The sequence below is a fragment of the Hyperolius riggenbachi genome, chromosome 3, assembly GCF_040937935.1.
Source record: "Hyperolius riggenbachi isolate aHypRig1 chromosome 3, aHypRig1.pri, whole genome shotgun sequence".
NCBI lineage: Eukaryota > Metazoa > Chordata > Amphibia > Anura > Hyperoliidae > Hyperolius > Hyperolius riggenbachi.
The window spans coordinates 276,182,292-276,203,318 of NC_090648.1; the positions used below are offsets into that span (position 1 = coordinate 276,182,292).

Below are 21,027 nucleotides of genomic sequence, written 5' to 3' on the forward strand. Positions count from 1 at the left end.
CTACATTAGCTTGCAATCTAATGTTGTCCCCCCCCCCCCCCCTTTTAACATTTTGGGAAGAACCTAGAGGCAGCCAAGACACACATAGGGAGAATCATACAAACTCAATGAAGAGAATGATCCTGCTAAAATTCCAGGGTTGTGGAATCCGTACAAAAATCATGTGACTCCTGAGTTTGAGTTCACTGACACAGACTCCTCCTATTTGCATATTACAGTCATGTTGATTGAAAGTATACAACATAAAAGGCATTTCATCACTGCCAAAGCTTAGGGATTTTAAAGCTATATTAAGATGGCATATGCGCAGGAAGCTGACACTCTACCCTGCCGACTAACACCAGAATCAAGAATGCATTGAATCTTTTCAGATTTGACAGCATTGTCAAACTCCTAACCTGCATGCTTGTCCAGGGTCTAAGGCTAAAAGTATAAGAGGCAGAGGATTAGCAGGCTAGCCAGGCAACTGGTATTACTTAAAAGGAAATAAATATGGCAGTCTCCATATCCCCCCCCCCCCCCCCCCCTCACTGCAGTTGTCCTTTTAAAAGAACCTGAGGCGGGTTTGTTAAATCATATTAGGACACACAGGCATGTTATGTGTACAATGACCTGCCTCTGTGTCCTTCCATTATGCCTCCAGCCCGAAACTCTGCGTGTTGCTAAGTAATGGGGTACAGTAGAGCCCGTGGGGGGGGAGTTGCTGGAGGCAAAATGGAAGAACACACAGGCAGGTCATTGTATACAGAACATGCCTCTGTGTCCTAATATGATTTGATAAACCCACTTCGGGTTTTCTTTAAAGAACCCTTATGGAGGCTTTAAGGGTCAAAATGGTGGGACTTCCTCCTGAGACATTTGGTAATAGAAGTACTTATGGCAATAGCTCCAAAACAAAAATGGAATTTGTCATACTGTTTTCACTGTAACTATGCTCTGGTTATGTACTGGGCTATCGTATGCTTAGTCTAGATGCATACATCTCAAAAGGCAACGTGCTAATTTGGGAGGGTCATAAACTGGAAAAAAATTTTGGTTAAGGGCACATATTATTGGGGTAGTAGAATATGGGTAAATTTACCTATATTATACTACTTAATTGATATAGTTAAATCTGTAATATTTTCTGATATTTCACTATGACATAACCACTCTCTACTCTCACACAGAACCCCCCCCCCCCTCATGCCGCCTTACCTTAAACCCCGGGACGACAATGGTTACCCGCTATGTAAACTGTTCCGCGTCCGCTATTGGTAGCCACAGTTCATATATCAGGTGTCCCCGGCGCCTGCTATGTAGCAGGTGGCCATTTTTGATGCGCTACATTTATCTGCTTTGGTTTATGTTGCTGAGATACTTTAACATTGTTGGTGACTTCAGTGGCCTTTAGAGGAGAATTGGAAGTTCCAATCCTTTACTTTTTCTGGCTTTTTCTCTGGCTGTGTATTTTTTCCATCCTATTGTCACTTTGTTTAGTTTTTGTTTTTTTATAAGAATGCAAAAATATCACAATTATTATCCATGAATCACTTTCTTTATTGGGCATGATTCACAAAGCTTTTTCACCTATTTTCATCTGTTTTCACCTTATCTATGTTACATTTTTAAGCGTCTAAAGAGCAAAACAAAATAAAATAATTTTTCAGGTAGGGAAAGTAATATTGAAATTAAGCTCAAATACTAATAAGCACTGTATCATGGGTCTCAAAGTCTAATAAATTAGGGAGTCAACCCCCAAGACTATAATTCCTTGTTAACAAGTGATGCTCATGTTAAAAGTTAAGGGGTATAACCAACCATTGTTACTGTAGAGGGGGGAAAGGATTAGGGTCTTGTATTCATTAGAGTACTTAAACATTTCCCAGTCAGCCCAGGTATAGGGAAATTGCTCTGTCCTATCTTTAGATAGCAGAATAATTTCTTCCATTTGAGCGATCTTGTCTAGCCTGGTCAATCAGTGAGAGACAGAAGGAGGGTCTGGTTGTTTCCAAAAAAGGGGATAGCAGTGACATTTATATTAATTGTAGCTTTCTGCACCATGAATGTCTTTATTTTCATTTATGTATTGTTTTCTTAGCAGATGCAGATGCTTTTCGGATTTTGTGGGATATGAAGATGAAGAAAAGGCAGAAATGCCCATCGCTTCCAGAAACTGTGACAGAACTTAGCACAGAGGATGGAAGTAAAGTGTACATTGTTGGCACTGCTCACTTCAGCGACAGCAGCAAGCAGGATGTGGTGAAGGTAATTGCCATGATAGTGTAAAGCCATTCTGGTGCAGCTTTATTGGTCAATGTGTTCTGCAAGTGATTATGTTAAGCGTGGTGGTACACGAGACAATCCTCTGCAATGTGTCACTGGTTTAATCACATCACTATGCAGTGTTCTCCCCCGAAATGTTTTCCAGCTGGGTGGCATGAAAAAATAACTGGGTGGGCAAACAATGTGATGCTGAGTGCAGGACGGGGAGTAGGGGGGGATTCTCGCTGGATGTTATTTGGTGAGGAAGTAAAGGCATACTGGGTGGAGAGGGAGGGTCCCGGTAGGTGCTAGTGAGTGCGGCGGGAGGGGGGAAGGATCATGCTGGGTGCTACAGGGTGGGGAGGGGTAGGAATAATGCTGGACACTACTGGGTGGGAATCAGGGTATATCACACTGGGGGGGGGGGGGGAGAGATTATGCTGGGTGCTAATCTAGTTGGGTAGTAACTAGGAGGTGAATGCTATCAGGTGGGGTTAGAGGGTTACACTGAGTGAGGAGGAAGATATGACTGCCCCCCACCTCAACAGCATCACTCAGTGTAAAAAAGTATGGTGGGTAGGTGGATAGTACCACTGCATACTTTATTTCTTCCTCCCGTGCAACTTTGCGCTTGGCTTGGCCTGGCCTCCGAGTCCTTCAAAACTCCCGCAGCCCAGTCCACTACACCAACTCATGTCTGCTGTAAGTAATCTCTGTACCTGTGTCCTGGGGATTCCGATCTGCTATCCATAAGCCCCAGTGGTGCAGTGAGGTCTCACTACTGACATGTAATGTCAGTTACCATGCTTTCACTGCTCCTCCACACCACTGATGGGCAGTAGCTGAGTAGAATGGCGAAAATGGTTTCCCTGAGTCACAGCACACTGGCTGCAATGACACAGCCGCTGCCCACTGTACTGGCAAAGTTCGAGCAGAGAAGAGCAATTGTGCCATGCCCCGGGGCTAATGACAGCCGGAAGCTCACGTAAAATAGCTAGGTGCAGCTCCCAGCTATAAGCTGCTAGGGAAAACGCTGACCGTGACTTGGTATCATTACTAAGTCCGTGATGTTCCATAGTGTTAAGGCTGCGTTCATACTTGCATTCGAGTATATGCAAAATACCAGGGATGTAGTGCCTGTGTAAGGTCACAACCTCAGATCAGCAAGTTCTATAAACTTGGTCACTCCCAGAGTGCACCTCAAAAAATCTGGAGACAGAGCCTTCTGTCATGCTGCCCCTACTCTTTGGAACTCCCTACCACACCCAGTAAAGACAGCACCATCCCTGGAGCTATTCAAATCCAGACTGAAAAGCCACCTGTTTAGCCTGGCATTTCCAGATTTATAAAATTCTTCCTCTGTACCACGATGGTCGGAGCCATGCTTATGCGCTTTGAGTCCCACGGGAGAAAAGCGCTTTACAAATGTTATTTGTTGTTGTTGTTTTACAACATACCTGTTTTTTCTGAATGTTGGTGAAATACCGCTTGCTGCTTTCCTTAGGATTTCTGCAAAATTTTAACACGTGTTATATAGTTATTTGGATTGAAAAAAGAAATCTGTCCATAGAGTTCAACTAGAAAGCGTTAATTCAAAAATGTTAAACACCTTTATTGTGTCTTGTTCACCTTGGGCTTCCTCCAGCCTTATCCATGCCTATTGCTAGCTTGCAGCTGTCCAAAGCCTGCTGGATCCTCTGGTAGAAGCTCAGTTATCTGGGGCCAGTCGGCATAGGGGCAGTCCGTCTGCGCCTGCTCCCCGTCATGCTCCCACAACTGGGAGAGTTCTGCGCCTGCGTAGTATGCTGCCATCTGCAGGAACATGACCGGGTGTGCGCAGCCGGCCCGCGCAAGAGCAGTACGCCCCGACTGGCGGAGATAACGGAGCTTTTACCTGAGGATCAAGCAGGCATTGGATGGTGGCAAGGAAGCAATAGACATGGATGAGGTTGGAGGAAGCCCAAGGTATGTAAAAAAAATAAACAGAAAAAAAATTAAAAAACGGGAAAAAAAAAACAAACAAAAAAAAAAAACTTTAATGTTCTGTCGCCTCTTTTTAAGCATTATGATAAAAGGATTCCACCCAACTCTATAAAATGACATGGGTAGAAGCTAGTACTAATTTTAATTACTTACCCAAAAGGATACTATTTCTGAACCTCTGATATTGTACTTTCTGCATTTCTGCAGTCATTGGACATGTTCCTAACAGCCCCCCAGTGGTGGGCTTCCTGCTGGTTCAACTTGATAAACTGTTGACTCACTTAGGAATCTATGCTTCAAGTGAACCTGAGGCGGCACAATGAGATAATTGTGTATGTACATTACAAAAACATATTAATAACCAGGCTGTTTTACATGCTTTATTTTGCTGCTTGTTCATTTTTATGCAAGGAAGTGACAGCTTCTGTCTTGTGGGTACCTGGTCTGGAATATAATAAACCTCACTGATAAGTTAATTACAGCCATAAAAGTTTTGTTTTTTTTCTTGGCAAAATACAACTTCTGAGGATGGGAGAGATAGGACAAGGTCAATAGTTCATGTATTTTCACTCTGGGACACTTAAGACTACTACTGATTAGAGACAGTAAAACATTCAACCTACTTTGTGAATGTTTAAATATAAAAGAAAACCATGGGATACTTAGTAATTTTTAGGAGTAGAAGGATAAATATAATTGTTTGTTTCCTCAGTTTATTTTCACCTCAGCTTCACTGAAGTCCTGCAAAATACAGATTTATTTATTTATTTTAAAAACCTCTTTAACCTCCTGAGCGTTACTCCAGGATTGCTCAAATCCGAATTCGGGAGATACCCAGATATCTCCCAGTAAAGCTTTGCGGGGGGAATCAATCTTACCTAAATGACGATTTCTTTGGTCCGTACACGTCGCCTCCTACAATGCGCTCCAAGCGCTGCATGCGGCGGTCACGTGATTACGAACACTTCCTCCTTCAACCCGGAAGGAGGAAGTGTTTGTAGTTACGTGACCGGCGCTTGGAGCGCATCGTGGGAGGCGACGCGTACGGACCAAAGAAGACGTCATTTAGGTAAGATTTTTGCCACGGGAGTTTGGGGTGATTTCTTTTGTGTTCAGGCGCAGGGATGTGGCGTTTCAGTTAGGGCATTGATGTTAGAGGTTTTTAAAGGAAAAACCTGTATTTTGCGAAACTTCAGATTCTCTTTAACAGGCTAGAAGGAACAATAGGAAGTCAGAAATGTGTGGCAGGACTGTGCCAGTGTTGGCAAATGATGGTGATACCATAATAACAGTCTCCTCTTCAGTGAGTGTGTCTATCATATCCACATTTGCCCATGCCGTTGTATGTTTATGTGTGTTGTCAATTACACACAAAGCTGTGACTGTTTTTTTTATAGTTGTGATTTATGGTTGATTGGGTTGGTTTCATGCTAACCACATATTTCTCTGCAGACCATTCAGGAATTGCAGCCTGATGTTGTACTTGTTGAGCTTTGTCAGTACAGAGTATCTATGCTTAAAATGGATGAAGAAACCTTGTTGAGGGAAGCCAAAGAAATAAATTTTGAGAAGTTGCACCAAGCTATAAAACAGGTGTGTTTAATGTTCTTTCTGACTTGTGTAATTGTCAATGTTTGGTTATAGTATAGCAGTTCTCTTTTTCAGTATTAGAAATGCACCAATACAGTTGGCATGATATACCGCGTTTCCCCGAAAATAAGACAGTCTTATATTAATTTCAGCCCCAAATATCATGCTAGGTCTTATTTTCGGGGAGGGCTTACAAATTTTGTTCCCCAGTGGCAGCCCCCAGCCCAGTAAAGCCATTCCCTCCCTGATGTGCTGCAGGTAGTCATAGCCGAGGGGGACCTTGTCCAGAACAGCAACGGCAGCCCCAGCCCAGTAAATCCCTCCCTCCCTCCTTCCCTCTGCAGAGTGGCGAGCGGGCATTACAGCACAGGATACTCACCAGCTTCCTACGTAGCAGCGATAACTTCTCTCTTCAGCAGCGCCCGGTTCCTCTGTTTGACAATGGCGGCTCATGTCATGTGACGCGGATGTGCGTGCGTCACATGACTAGAGCTGTCGTTGCCAGGGAGAGGAAGCTGGATGCTGCTGTGGAAACACGCTAGCGCGAGGCACGTCGGAAGCCGGTGAGTTTCTTATGCTGTAATACGGTAATGCTCCGTTCATGACTCTGTAGAGGGAGGGAGCGAAGGGGAGGGGGACACATTGTGCGGCCCAACTAGGCCTTATATTCGGAGGATGTCGTATATTTCAAGCTTGCTTGAAATATAAGACCTGTCTTATTTTCGGGGATGTTTTAATTTAGGGGAAAGACGGTAGGAAGTTTCTCTCTGAGACTTAAGACCAGTGGAGAATGTAAGTCTTTAGCAGCTGAATACAGTGAATTTCTCTTTTGTCAGCTGCTTCCGACCACCGGCTTGACACTTGCTTGTCACGGGTGGTGGACAAGTGGCTCTCCCCATGGAGTTGCATCTGAGCATGTAGTCCATGTGCTAGGACGCAACATGAATTTTTTTTTATTTATTTACTTTTTTTGCCAGGTAACACTAAAACACGTTATCAAACTCTTCAATTCTTACCTTCTGAACTGCACTTGTGACTGGCAGCTGTTCAGCCAGCCACCCAAGGAAGAGAGGCCTAAAAGCCATACTTGATTAAGAACCCCACATCCCTTAAGGTGGCCACACACCATACAATTTTTTAAATATCTGTTCAATTTAAGAATTGCAATCAATTTTTCTGACTGATTGGTCATATTTTTGAAATGTTACAATGTACCACACACGTATGTTCAATTTTTCCCCAATTATGATAAAAATGATTGGAAAGTCTGACAAAATTGTTAGGGTGTGTATATTAATAAATTGACAATCCAACACACACCATACAATCTTTAGAGAGATTGAAGAAAAATCTGGCATTCTGGATCGATTAAAATCGAAGAAACCGGGAAATCCGATCAGATTTTTCAGTCGAATAAAAAAAAGCTTTTGATTTTTTTTTTCGGGAGATCCAATCGTTTTTATCGAATTGCCGTAAAATCGGAACATTTTATTGTATCGTGTGTGGCCACCTATAGTCAAACAGAAAGCTGCACAAAACAGTTACATGCGGCTAACTGAGCCTACATTACAAGAATGGGCTTTGACCTCACAGCACAGAGAGGAGAGATATTAGCTGTTAGCACAACCTAACTGAACAGAGAGGGGAAGGCCACTGTTAGTGACGGACAGGATCCGTACATGTGCTGTACAATTTCCTATCCAGCTGACCTTTTTGGTTAACGTCTGCTTTATTGAAGGATGGTCCTTACAGGGAAATACAGTATTATGACCATGTAACCTTTACACTATACAACACAAAGTGACACAGTACAGCGTACAACAATGTTGCCCCTTGAGCACATGCTGCAAGGTGGATGAGCTAAAGCTCACCCAAGGCATATACAATCATTTTTAAGTCAGACATGGCAGGATATTAAAGTAATCGAGTAAGTAACTCCTAAACATCAAATACATGTATTAACAGCAATACCTTCAACCAACTAACATAGCCTACTTAGAGTCAGACAACCGCATAGCAAATAATGCATTTTCTTCATCAGAGACCTACTAAAGTGTCCCGCTATTTAAACCTTTGTATGTGACGAGCTTGTCCAATCTGCCCATATTTTCTGATATTTGGCTTGTGCGCCTCTATTTTGGTATATGGCTTCATGACATGGCAAACTGTGATTCCAGGCAAAACTGGTTCGCTTTCCACGGTTTTTACCCCTGAAGGTTCCTGACATTTTTGACACTTTTAGCTGTCTTTTTGATACAGCTGTACATTTTTAATTACCGTACTTTTGCCATCTTAGTGATATATATCTAGGTTGTTTTTTTTCAGTACAATCTAGGCTTTTTCTGGGTAATTTTCTCCCAAAACTATTTTTTTTTTTTATTTTATAGTCCTTTTTTCCCCCTCCATTTTTCACCCTTCTAATTTTTACATGACATGTCCCACAGTTATAAAACAAATAAAAATGAATTATTTTGTCCTTCCGGATTAAAATGATACCCAATATGCCATATTTTATGTCTAGCTGTGCATGTTGCGGCCAATTATCCCCAGCCTGTGCGTCTGTGGCGATTGAATGCATTCACTAGGGTGACAGTTCAGGGGCCATAGTGCAGTACAGATGCATCGCTAGGAAACAGCAGAGCGATACATCTGTAGAGCATTGGGGCCCCAAACTTTCGCACTAGCAATCGCAATGAAAAGTTTATAAAGGGGTATAGGTATTGCTGGGGTCAATAGACTAGGCTGATGTTAAAAATTAACTGGGGATTAAAAACACTTTTTATTTTATTGGGACATGTCACTTAATTTTTTTTTTTTTTTTTTTAACTTTGACCATGCACTGTCATTTGCTTTCACGGGACTGTGCACGGTCACATGCACTGGCGGGAGCATTCACAATCACGTGTGGCGGTTTTAAATGCAGGACGTAGATTCTACATCCTAAAACCTACAGCTGCACTATGCATATTTAGGACGTAGAATCTACGTCCTGGAACAGCAACCGTTTAAGCAAAACAATACCTAATTTGTGTTGCTCTTCGTAGTATCAACATACTACTGTGGTTATCCCAGTAGCCTAAATTTTGTTATAGCGCCCCTTCAAGGATTTCCAAAACTGTCAATAAGCTCAAACTATGGTTATTTGCAACCATGGTAAAAGATCTGTGGTTGGAGTGGAGATTACTTATAAACACTAACTTTAGTGCATTGAACCAGGTACAACAGTAGCTTCTCCTTTTTACTCCCCAACGTTTTGGCAGTAATCCATCAAAGTAGAAGTATAATGTGATAGATATAATTTGTATTAAAATTTGCGCAAATCTCTGGTCATAATCTCTGCTTGGTGAACCAGCGTAAAGCTGTGGGGTCATGTTCTTTCAGTTGATACATAATAATTAATATACGTGTGTATATATTTTAGATTCATTACACACAACTGAAGTAGTTCAAGCCTTTTATTTTAATATTGATGATTTTGGCATGCAGCTCATGAAAACCCAAATTTCCTATCTCAAAAAATTAGCATATCATGTAAAGTTCTCTAAACGAGCTTTTAACCTAATCATCTGAATCAACTAATTAACTCTAAAAACCTGCAAAAGATTCCTGAGGCTTTTAAAAACTCCCAGCCTGGTTCATTACTCAAAACCGCAATCATGGGTAAGACTGCCGACCTGACTGCTGCCCAGAAGGCCATCATTGACACTCTCAAGCAAGAGGGTAAGGCACAGAAAGAAATTTCTGAACGAATAGGCTGTTCCCAGAGTGCTGTATCAAGGCACCTCAGTGGGAAGTCTGTGGGAAGGAAAAGGTGTGGCAGAAAACACGAGAAGAGGTTACCGGACCCTGAGGAAGATTGTGGAGAAGGACCGATTCCAGACCTTGGGGGACCTGCGGAAGCAGTGGACTGAGTCTGGAGTAGAAACCAGAGCCACCGTGTACAGGTTTGTGCAGGAAAGGGGCATTCCCCAGGTCAAGCCACTTTTGAACCAGAAACAGCGGCAGAAGCTTCTGACCTGGGCTACAGAGAAGCAGCACTGGACTGTTGCTCAGTGGTCCAAAATACTTTTTTCGGATGAAAGCAACTTTTGCATGTCATTCGGAAATCAAGGTGCCAGAGTTTGGAGGAAGACTGGGGAGAGGAAAATGCCTGAAGTCCAGTGTCAAGTACCCACAGTCAGTGATGGTCTGGGGTGCCATATCAGCTGCTGGTGTTGGTCCACTGTGTTTTATCAAGGGCAGGGTCAATGCAGCTAGCTATCAGGAGATTTTGGAGCACTTCATGCTTCCAAAAGCTTTATGGAGATGAAGATTTCATTTTTCAGCACGATCTGGCACCTGCTCACAGTGCCAAAACCAGTGGTAAATGGTTTATTGACCATGGTATTACTGTGCTCAATTGGCCTGTCAGCTCTCCTGACCTGAACCCCATAGAGAATCTGTGGGATATTGTGAAGAGAAAGTTGAGAGATGCAAGACCCAACACTCTGGATGAGCTTAAGGCTGCTATCGAAGCATCCTGGGCCTCCATAACACCTGAGCAGTGCCACAGGCTGATATTAAAGCAGTCATTTCTGCAAAAGGATTCCCGACCAAGTATTGAGTGCATAACTGAACATAATTATTTGAAGGTTGACTTTTTTTTTTTTGTTTGTTTTAAAAACACTTTTTTCTTTTATTGGTCGGATGAAATATGCTAATTTTTTGAGATAGGAATTTTGGGTTTTCATGAGCTGTATGCCAAAATCATCAATATTAAAACAATAAAAGGCTTGAACTACTTCAGTTGTGTGTAATGAATCTAAAATATATGAACGTCTGTTTATCAGTACATTACAGAAAATAATGTGTATGTATATATGTATATATATGTGTGTGTGTGTGTATATATATATATATATATATATATATATATATATATATATATATATATATATATATATATATATTATAAATAATCCCTTTTTATTAGAGATTGATATTGTTTATCTTCTCCTCTCTCTACTCCATGTTTGTAATTGTTCCAGAATGGGCTTATGTCTGGTCTCATGCAAATATTGTTGCTGAAAGTGTCAGCGCACATTACAGAACAGCTGGGAATGGCCCCAGGTGGTGAATTCCGAGAGGCCTTCAAAGAGGTGAGGCATTAAGAGAATGATCTACTGCTGGTCTGTGCTGGTACACAGAATTTATATTTCCAATAGAACTTGGCATGTGGGCTACTCTTCAAAGCCTGTGCTTGCTCAGTAGCATGGAGCCACTTGAGTATAGCTTTTTCCTCTATGCACGAGTGGCTTTCTGCTACTGTGCAGGAGCGGGCTGTGCTCGTTCACAGATGAGAGCGCAGCCGTGAAGAAGAGGAGGGTCCCAGCAAACGGGTGGAGGAGGACCATCCAGAGGCTTTCCTCTGCTGAAGTATACAACATTCCATTGCTTTAAAGGACAACTGTAACTGGATATGGAGACTGCCATATTTATTTACTTTTAAGCAATACCACTTGCCTGGCTGTCCTGCCTCTTAATACTTTTAGGCATAGACCCTGAACAAGCATATGCAGGTCAGGTGTTTCTGGCATTATTGGCAGATCTGACAAGATTAGCTGCATGCTTGTTTCTGGTGCTGTTCAGACACTACTGCAGCCACATAGACCAGCAGGGCTGCCAGGCAACTGGTATTGTTTAACCCTCCTGGCGGTTAGCCGCGCAGGAGGATTTCTCAGGCCGTGCTGATTTGCATTATATGTATATGTGTGTGTGTATATATATATATATATATATATATATATATATATATATATATATATATATATATATATATATATATATATATATATATATATATATATATATATATATATATATATATATATATATATATATATATATATATATATATATATATATATATATATATATATATATATATATATAATATTTTTTTTTTAATTTTTTTTTTTTTGCTACACGCAGCTAGCACACCGATCGCCGCCGTTCCGCGCCGATTCGCCCTAGGCTCGCTACATGATTTAATAAAAAAAAAAAAAAACTGCTGCGCTGCCCCCTGGCGGTTTTTAATAGACCGCCTGGAGGGTTAAAAGGAAATAAATATGGCATCGACCATAGCCCTCTTGCTACAGTTGTCCTTTATGGAACACCTAGAATTTTCACAGAGGCACCGAGTGTTGTTTGTTTTGCTAGATGCTGTAACTCCTTTTTCTATTGCCTGAGGAAGCAGGCGCTGACCCGTGAAACGCGTTGCTTCGTTTTATCTGGAGTTCGTTAATAAATAGACTGAATGTACAGTCGTGTTGTGTCTGCTTGGAGGAGGTAAGTCCACCACTGCCTCCTCTAATTACCAAACATTTTTGGCTTTTAAGCTCCTTTTAAAACCCCTTTTATCCTTTGGCGCCTCTGTTTTCTCCTATATAATATTGTATCCACCCTGGGTGGAGGGTTGCGACCCTTTTCTACTATCTACAGAGAGCGACTTCTTCTTATTCCTGAGTGGGGTCAGGATAATCTCCCCACCTGCCTTTACAGTGGTTGCCTATTGGTGACCCTGGTTTGTGAGTATAATAACTTTGTCATTATCCCCTTTGTCAATACATACTACACTATTGGGGCTCTTGGTATTCCTCTATCTCGTTTACATAGAATTTTCAGGTTACTTTATTCAGAAAGCAAAGCTCTAGATGGAGGAATGTAAAATACAGAAACGTCATCATTAATGGAGATGTTCAATGAGCTGCACAGAATTCTGACTTTCATGCAAATTGTATTCAGCTTGAGATTGGGCTAGGCGAAAACAGCAGGAAGTACATTTGTCCCAGTTCCAAGCTGCATGCAGTTTGCAGTAAGCCTGCTTGCAAGCTGGAATTATTAGCATCTGATTGCTTTTTAAATGTAGAATGCTGATTAACTGCTTTTTTCTGTATGTGTTCCACTGCAGTTTCAAGTTCCTGCGGTTTCACACGGCCCTAGCCGCCGCAATGCATGCCAGGTGATGTAGTTTAATAATGTGACTGCATCTCTCAGTTTAGAATTGTACAGCAAGGTACAAAAGTCCAGGTCAGCACATCTTTTTCAAGATAAGAATTTTCTCAATTTATTGCTCCATAAGCACGTTAAAACATGACAATTGTTTCGGGGCCACGGCGGGTCCCCTTCTTCAGAAAGTGCAAACAAAACGTTTGTACCTTGCTGTTGAATTCTGGATGCTGGGGCTCAGTATCCACAGGCCATAGCACCCACATCTTGGGTAAGGTGTGCCATCTCCGCACTTGAACTTTTCAGTTTAGAATTGTGATCACATTAATGACTTCATCATCGGCATGCCTCTCTATATCACCGCAGCCACTTTAAATGGCTATAGCCAGGACAGAGAAGCTGGCTGACTTCATGACCGTCCTTGAGTGAGATTAAAAGAGGAACTCCAGCCTAAACAAACACACTGTCATTAAGTTACATTAGTTATGTTAATTAAAATAGATAGGTAATATAATCTCTTACCCACACTGTTTTAAAAGAACAGGCAAATGTTTGATTTCATGATGGCAGCCATCTTTTTGGTTGAAAAGAGGTGACAGGGAGCATGAGACACAGTTCCAACTGTCCTGTGTCCTGAGCACCTCTCCCAGTTGCTAGGCAACGTGAATAACATAGGAAATCCCACCATGCTCTGCACAGCATCAGTGGAGCTAAGCTAAAAATTATGCTTTGGTAAGAAAAACAAAGTTCTGATGCTGTGAAACTGTTAAACACCAAGCCTTTTCAGTTCTGCTGAGTAGATTTTTAGTCCAGAGGTTCACTTTAACATAGTTAGAGAACTAGCAGGCTAACAATGCATCTGTACAGCCTCAGCCCCAAATTGTCACCCAAAGGAATAGAGTCTCAGTCGCTGTCAGGCCACAGTCCTTGTATGTATATAAAAGTCTTGCAGATTGCCTTCACACTGGGTCGGTGGCCGATTCCAGGGCAACAATCTTGAGCTATACGCTAAATAGCTCATAGTCAGGGCCACCGAAGACTATAATCTATCATGTGCATGGCATCACAGTTGTGTATGCGAGATGTCCAGGCTGCCAAATCTTCTGATTCGACTACAACCTTATTGCACTGTGGGATGCTTGGAGAAGATGCTTTGTTGATGAAAAGGTCAAAAATTTGGTTTGAACTTGAAATTTCAAGACAATTTTCAGAGCCCCATCTTACCCCAACTAATTAGACGCTGCCTTGTTTTTGCTATGAGTGACGGTGCTCAGAGAAGTGGATGCAGGATACTTGCAGTGTTGAAGACTGGCAAAAACATTTGCTGAAAAACCAGTGCAGAACGTGTCTAGGCACATGCATGGAGGAGGGAAGAGCATCATTGCTCAAGTGTGCCTGGGAATGGGTTGCTATTGGATTTTTTTTTTTATTTTTTTTTTTTTTTTTTTTTAGAAGGTACCATTACAGTATTTGTAGTCCCGACAAAGCGATATAGCTTAATGCAAAACGGCTGTTAACCTCTCTGTACTTAGCCTCCTTCCATTTTTGAGGTACCCTTGCTTGAATTTGGAAGCGTTGTTTTTATGTGACACCTAGATAAAGGTTAAAGATTTTATTATGATGTGCACATCTCCTCCTGTTTTTATTTGAAGATAACATTGAACTGTGGTGAATTAGAGGTAGCACTTTAAGTTTACAAGGGATTTTTGCGCTGCATCTCCATGTCTAAATGTTTAGTAGTACACAAAGGTGTGGAGGAGCACCCACTGGAATGGTTGGCGTGCCAATACCTCAGCCCCTGTGCCTCACGGGGCAATAGTAGTAGTGACAAGAAGCGGTCCACCACCGGTAGTAATATATAGCTCTTTTATTTAAATGGCAGCAATGACAGGCACTGTTTCGAGTCTATTGGCCATTCCTCAAATTGCATAAGCCGTGATCATAAACCACACCAACGTGCACCTTTAAATACATACCCCACGGAGGGTGGACCTAATGTTTAGTACTTGTTTACTAGTTGCTATGGATACGCTGGGCTCAAGCCAATACGTCTCCTGCAGCTGCCCCAATGATGCCTGCACGTCACGGGGAGGTTGTCCCACGGGGTGTTCCGCTGTGACATGGGCATATGCGTCCATGGGGTCGCGTAGCCATGACTTATGCAGAAGGAACATGGATGACGGCGTTATGCATGGGATGATGGTGAGTGCCGGCTGCCCGATTATAGCACATTATGCACAAGCTGTTTTTAGAGTGTCTTGTTCCCCATCCGGTCCGCCACTCAGCTCCGCACACGGAGTGGAGGGATTGGTCCACCCTCTGTGGGGTATGTATTTAAAGGTGCACGGTGGTGTAGTTGATGGTCACGGCTTATGCAATTTGAGGAAGGGCCAATATGCTCGAAACAGTGTCTGTCATTGCTGCCATTTAAATAAAAGAGCTATATTACTACTGATGGTGCCGACCGCTTCTTGTCACTAAATGTTAAGTAGTCACGCCTGCTCCACAGCATTGCTAGTACAAGCCTCGGTCTTTAATTTTCCTATGTAGACTTTGACACACTTTTACTATTACAAGGAAACCTCTGTCCATCAAAAAGCCACATAAGTGTGTGTACTGTCATTTCTCTGTTACCTCTGGGAGGGCTGACAATAAGCTGACCTCTAATGGCCTAATCACACTAACATGCTTGTGTCTGCTTCTATCCACTTTTCAGTATCTCTCAGGTCTTATTCGCACTATATGCAGTGTTCTCCCCAGGCTCTTTTAGCCGGGTGCTCCACCCGGCTAGATTTGGTGACCACCCGGCTGTCATTGGCTCACCTCCTCACCACCTCCTATGCTGTAAGCAGAGTTGCCCTGCATTTGCATCTCTACCCACCCGGCTGCTTTTTCATGCCACCCGGCTACTATTTCATGCCACCCGGCTGGAAAATAATTCTGGGGAGAACACTGTATATGCATTGCTGTGCACATTTCGACAGTGCATATAGGGCCATATGCAATTCACTTTTTTTCTCCTGAGTTTTCTCCTAGGAGATAATTTTTCATCTTTGCTTTAGAATAACTTTTCAGAACTTTGCAATGGTAAAAGTACCAAAAAGTAAGTGAAAAAGTACTATCAAAATAATTTTGAGTATTTTTTTTTTTTTGCTTACTGATGATTTAAAGGGCATTTTATTAAACAGTTTGAAAATATCACCTAGGAGAAAAGTCAGGGGAAAAATGTAACTGCATATGGCCCATAGTGTGCAATTGGCAAGAACACCAGAAGTGCATAGACTGCACTGTCTGATGTTCAGACTGTATGCGCTGCGCTGTAGTGCAATGCAAAACCACACTGCTGCATGTATTTTTGGCAGAACCCAACGCAGATCCATTCACTAGTGAATGGGATCAGCAGCACAAAATACGGCAACACAGATGCTGTGCATTCGCATGCGTTTTATTTCAATTGTATGGCCATCAGCATTTCCTTGTGTGAATGAGGCCTCACATTGATGCATTGCTGAGAAGTGGACATAAAAGCATGCTAGTGTGCTCGTGTGCTCAGGCCCTTAGGGTGAATACACACATCCAGTTTTGATTGGCCAATTTTACCACCTCCATGAAGTATAAGAGCTTACCTCCACAATCAGTTCATAGTATTCGAAATATGTTGGCCCTCATGCTACATGGAGGTGCTAAAATTGATCAGTGATTTACCAATCAAAATTTTGATGTGTGTGTATACACCCTTAGCCTCCTCTTGCCCCAGTAGCGGAACTGTTATACAGTATTTTATAAATTTAAACTGTGTTTTTAGGTTTTTCCAGGGTGGAGTTACAATATTTAGATGACTTTATCTGAATATGCCACCACCAGGACAATTAGAGTGAATCTAATGGTGTAATGGTATTCATGGAAAGACACTGGTGTTCAAAACACTTCAATAACTGATTTAGCAATGAGTTTCATAAGCTAATATAACAAACACATCTGTTATGCTAATATACATACATTATCTGTATTATAATGTATATCAATATGTGAATCATCTTGCAGGCCAGGAAAGTGCCTTTCTGTAAGTTATACCTTGGAGATAGACCTATTCCTGTAACATTCAAGAGAGCCATTGCTGCACTTTCAGTCTGGCAGAAGGTCAAACTTGCCTGGGGCTTGTGCTCCTTGTCAGATCCTATAAGGTAAGGAAATCTCTGTTCCTGCACATGTGATGTTGGTGAACTCCTCTCCCCTCATCCATCCAATTCTGTAATTTCATTTTTTTTTCCAGTAAAGATGATGTGGAGAAATGTAAACAGAAGGATTTATTGGAACAGATGATGGCAGAAATGATTGGTGAATTTCCTGACCTCCATCGCACCATAGTCTCAGAGAGAGACATTTATCTCACTTACATGCTGAAGCAGGCAGCTAAAAAAACAGAACTACCTCGTGCCTCTGAAGGTAAGAAATTCTATCCAATGTTTTTCTTCTTTCATAAATACCATAGGGAATTTATGACTGAATTTTAAACTTAGAACCTTCCTTGTTGTATCACATAACTGGGTGTGTTTGTGTATTTATGTCAATCATTGCACACCCAAATCTTTTAGAATTCACTGCAGAACCAGACTGCCCTTCAGTCTTTGAAAGACTCGATTTTGATTGTCCACACCTCCTGTAGCACCTCTATAATCCTGCATCAACGCAGAATTCTTTTCAGCTCATTGACCATCTCTAGACATAATAAAATATTTCTTATTCAACGCTGACTTAATATTTTACTTTAAAGGGGTTCTGTGGCCCATTTTCAAAATGCAATTTACATGAAGAGATATGTTCCTTTCATAAGTACTAATCTTTTTACTCTGTGTCATGTAGAAACAGCTGTGCTCTCCTGCTCCTTTCTAATTATTCGTCTAGTTAGATGAATATTGTGCTGCAGGAAGAGGCAGCCAGTCTAGCAGCTATTCCTCCCTGCCTTCCCCTCCCCCTGCTGCATGTCATCTGATGAGTCATCCCTGACCATTCTGCAAGCTCCAGACAGCAGGGGGAGGGAGATCTGCCTCTTGTGGCTTCAGCTCAGCCCATCTCTCCTGCACAGCAGTACAGGGAGACTGTGTACTGACCTGGAAGCACTTTACATAGCAGCCATTTTGCCCAAAGGTTTAAAAATTATATTAAGTTATTTAATGGCAGCAGGGAGCGTGGAAAATAGGAGAAATGAAGAGGGTGAATAATGGGGGAAACAGTAATATGTTTATTTTCATGTGCTATAAAATCACCACAGATCTTCTTCTTTAACGTACACAGATGAACCCATTGAAAGCGTGCCATCCATCGTTGTCGGAGTAGTTGGGATGGGACATGTGCCTGGCATAGAGAAGAATTGGAACATTAATTTAGATATCCAAGAAATTATGAGGTAATCATCTCTTGTATACTACACCACCAATAAATAAGATCAGTGGTAAGTTGGATATATATTGGTGTAGCACCATCTCATGGACAAAAAGTTAAAATGCATCCAAATACAACATTATACACTTTTACATAGAATTTTTTTTAAAACTTTTTTTTTAACCCCTTCCACCCCTGCCCCATAGTTACTAAAATAACACTTAAAAAATACATTTTTTTCAAAAAAAATTACATAAATGGTTGCTTTAGGGACTTTTTTAATATGTATGTCATGAGTACAGTGCTGCCCATAATTATTCATACCCCTGGCAAAACTTAGTTACTTCTTTCAACCAGCAAGTCAATTTTTTTTTTTTTTTTTTTTTTTTTTTTTATATATATATACAGGAAATGACATGGGTGTCTCCCAAAAGATAAGACTATGTACAAGAGGTATTATTGTGAAAAAAAAAACATTTTTCAGCTTTTAATTACATTTTCAGTAAAGTGTCCAGTCCAAAATTTTTAAATTATTCATAACCTTCACAAACTGTCAGTCTGTGGGAAAATCTAAAGTTCTATTCCATTCCAAATAGTCCAAGCTGTTCTAAAGCATCCTAATTACCCTGATTATTGAGAACAGCTGTTTTAATCAACTCAACTGGTGAAAAATAGCAGCTCTCTGCAGTTGGTTTGTGGACAGTCATGGCTAAAGCTACGTACACACATACGACAACGATCGTTCGTTGTGAACGACGAAAGAACGACCTAAGTAAAGTTAGCTTTTAAAGGTGTGTGTAACGATCTGATCGTTAGAGCGAACGTTACTTCACGTAAAGCAACTATTGCGCTTGCGCATAAAAATGAAAAGTTCCATGGAGAAATAGCGAAATGCTCATGTGAAGCCTAGTACGAACGACCATTTTCCAACGATGTACTACTTTTGCAAACGATCGTCATTGGAAAAAATCCGCCAAGCTAGATCGTTCGTTTTTAACGATCTAGCTCGTCCGTCGTTAGACTTAATGGTCGTTGGCTGCTTTTTTCTTAAACGATCGTCGTTTGAAATGATCGGGGAACGATCGTTTCAAACGACTATAGTCGCATGTGTGTACGCACCTTAAAGCGGACCCAAACCAAACATTTTTTTTAATTCAAAATTTTTTGTTGCACCACTCTGACACATACAAAGATAAATAAACACTCCTTCAAGCCTATGAGCATTTCAGTGCCTGCTTTTCACCCTTCTCTTTCCATAACTAGGGTTATAGAGGTGGCAGCCATTTGCAATTCCTCCTTTGCTATTCCCCCAGTTTGCCGGATTCTGTCCCGGCAATATGAAAGGAAGGGAGGGGCTTCTCCAATAAATGTAAAATATTTTATATTTGTCATCATGCAGCTGAAAAAAGGCTGCTATTTATTATTATAATTTAGAAAATAGATTTTATTTCTGAAATCTTGTATTTTTAATTTGGGTCCACTTTAAGACAAAAGATATCAATGAGGAGGACCTGTGGCTGTGCATTGTGGCTGCTCACAAGTCAGGAAAGGGCTGCAGGGCTATTTGTAAATGTTTTCACGTTCCAGTGGCTACAGTGCAAAGTATTAAAAAATACAAGATGTTCTGCACTGTGGAAAATCTCAAAGGACATGGTCGGAAGCCAAAAGTGACACCTGTGCTGGCCAGGAGGACAGTAATAAAGGTGAAAAAGAATCCAAGGATCACCACCAAGGCCATCCTGGTGAATCTGGGCTCTGCTGGTAGCAATGTCTCAAGGCAGACAATCCAACGGACACTGCACACTGCTGGGTTCCACAGATGCAGAACAAGGACACCACTTCTCCTCCAGATAAGGCACACAAAAGCTTGCTTGGCCTTTGCAAATGGTCATTTGGACAAAGAAGAAGTCTTCAGGTCTTCTGTGTTATGGTCAGATGAAAAAAAAAATCGAATTGTTTGGTCACAATGATTTTTCATTCATTTGGTGTAAAAGAAAAAAAGAGAAAAAAAAAAAAAAAAGCCTTCAATCCAAAGAACACCATCCCCACTGTCAAACATGGTGATGGGAACCTAATGCTTTGGGGATGTTTGTTTTTCAGCCAATGGACCAGAGAACCAAATCACAGTAAACGGCACCATGAAAAAAAATAGCGATACATGATAATTCTTAACGACAACATCAGTCTGCAGAGAGAACATCAGTCTGCAGAGAGAAACTTGGCCTTGGGCACCAGTGGGCATTTCAGCATGACAATGACCCAAAACACAGCAAAAGTGATGAAGAAAGGGTTAGCAGACAACAACATTAACGGTTTGGAGTGGCCCAGCCAGAGTCCTAAGTTAAATCTAATTGAGAATATGTGGAGGGAGCTAAAGATCAGGGTGATGGCAAGAAGACCCTCCAACCTGAAACATTTGGAGCTCATTGCTAAAGATGAATGGGCTAAAATACCTGTGGAGACATGCAAAAAGCTGGTCTGCAATTATAGGAAGCGTTTGATTTCTGTAATGGCCAATAAAGGCTTTTCTACTGATTACTGAGAAGGGTATGAATAATTTTGGACTAGACCCTTTTTGCTCAAAGCTGAGAATTTTTTTTTTCTTTTCCCCACAATAATGCCTATTGTACATTTGTCTTATTATCTTTTGGGAGACATTTGTAATTTCCCGTCAAAAAATTACTTGCTGGTTGAATAAAAGTAACAAAGTCAATTTCCAGGAGTATGAATAATTATGGGTAGCACTGTATATAATAGTTAACTTTGCAAATAGTCTTGTAACAAGTGATATAGTATTAAAAATCACTAAACTAAATGCACCCTTCCAGGTAAAATATTACT

The 21,027-nt window shown here is 41.4% G+C and overlaps 1 protein-coding gene across 3 annotated transcripts in view; it reads left to right on the forward strand.

Annotated features, from left to right (window-relative positions):
* Nucleotides 1–21,027, forward strand: part of TRABD (TraB domain containing) — a 44,289-nt gene that overhangs the window by 12,403 nt on the left and 10,859 nt on the right. For 2 of the 3 annotated variants that reach the window (XM_068276349.1, XM_068276348.1), the window contains exons 4-9: nucleotides 2,081–2,247; nucleotides 5,680–5,820; nucleotides 10,845–10,955; nucleotides 16,849–16,988; nucleotides 17,078–17,250; nucleotides 18,100–18,211. In XM_068276349.1, the coding sequence (XP_068132450.1) occupies nucleotides 2,081–2,247; nucleotides 5,680–5,820; nucleotides 10,845–10,955; nucleotides 16,849–16,988; nucleotides 17,078–17,250; nucleotides 18,100–18,211 (844 nt within the window). The remainder of the gene's footprint in view (nucleotides 1–2,080; nucleotides 2,248–5,679; nucleotides 5,821–10,844; nucleotides 10,956–16,848; nucleotides 16,989–17,077; nucleotides 17,251–18,099; nucleotides 18,212–21,027) is intronic. The other variant, XM_068276350.1, reaches the window with a different exon arrangement.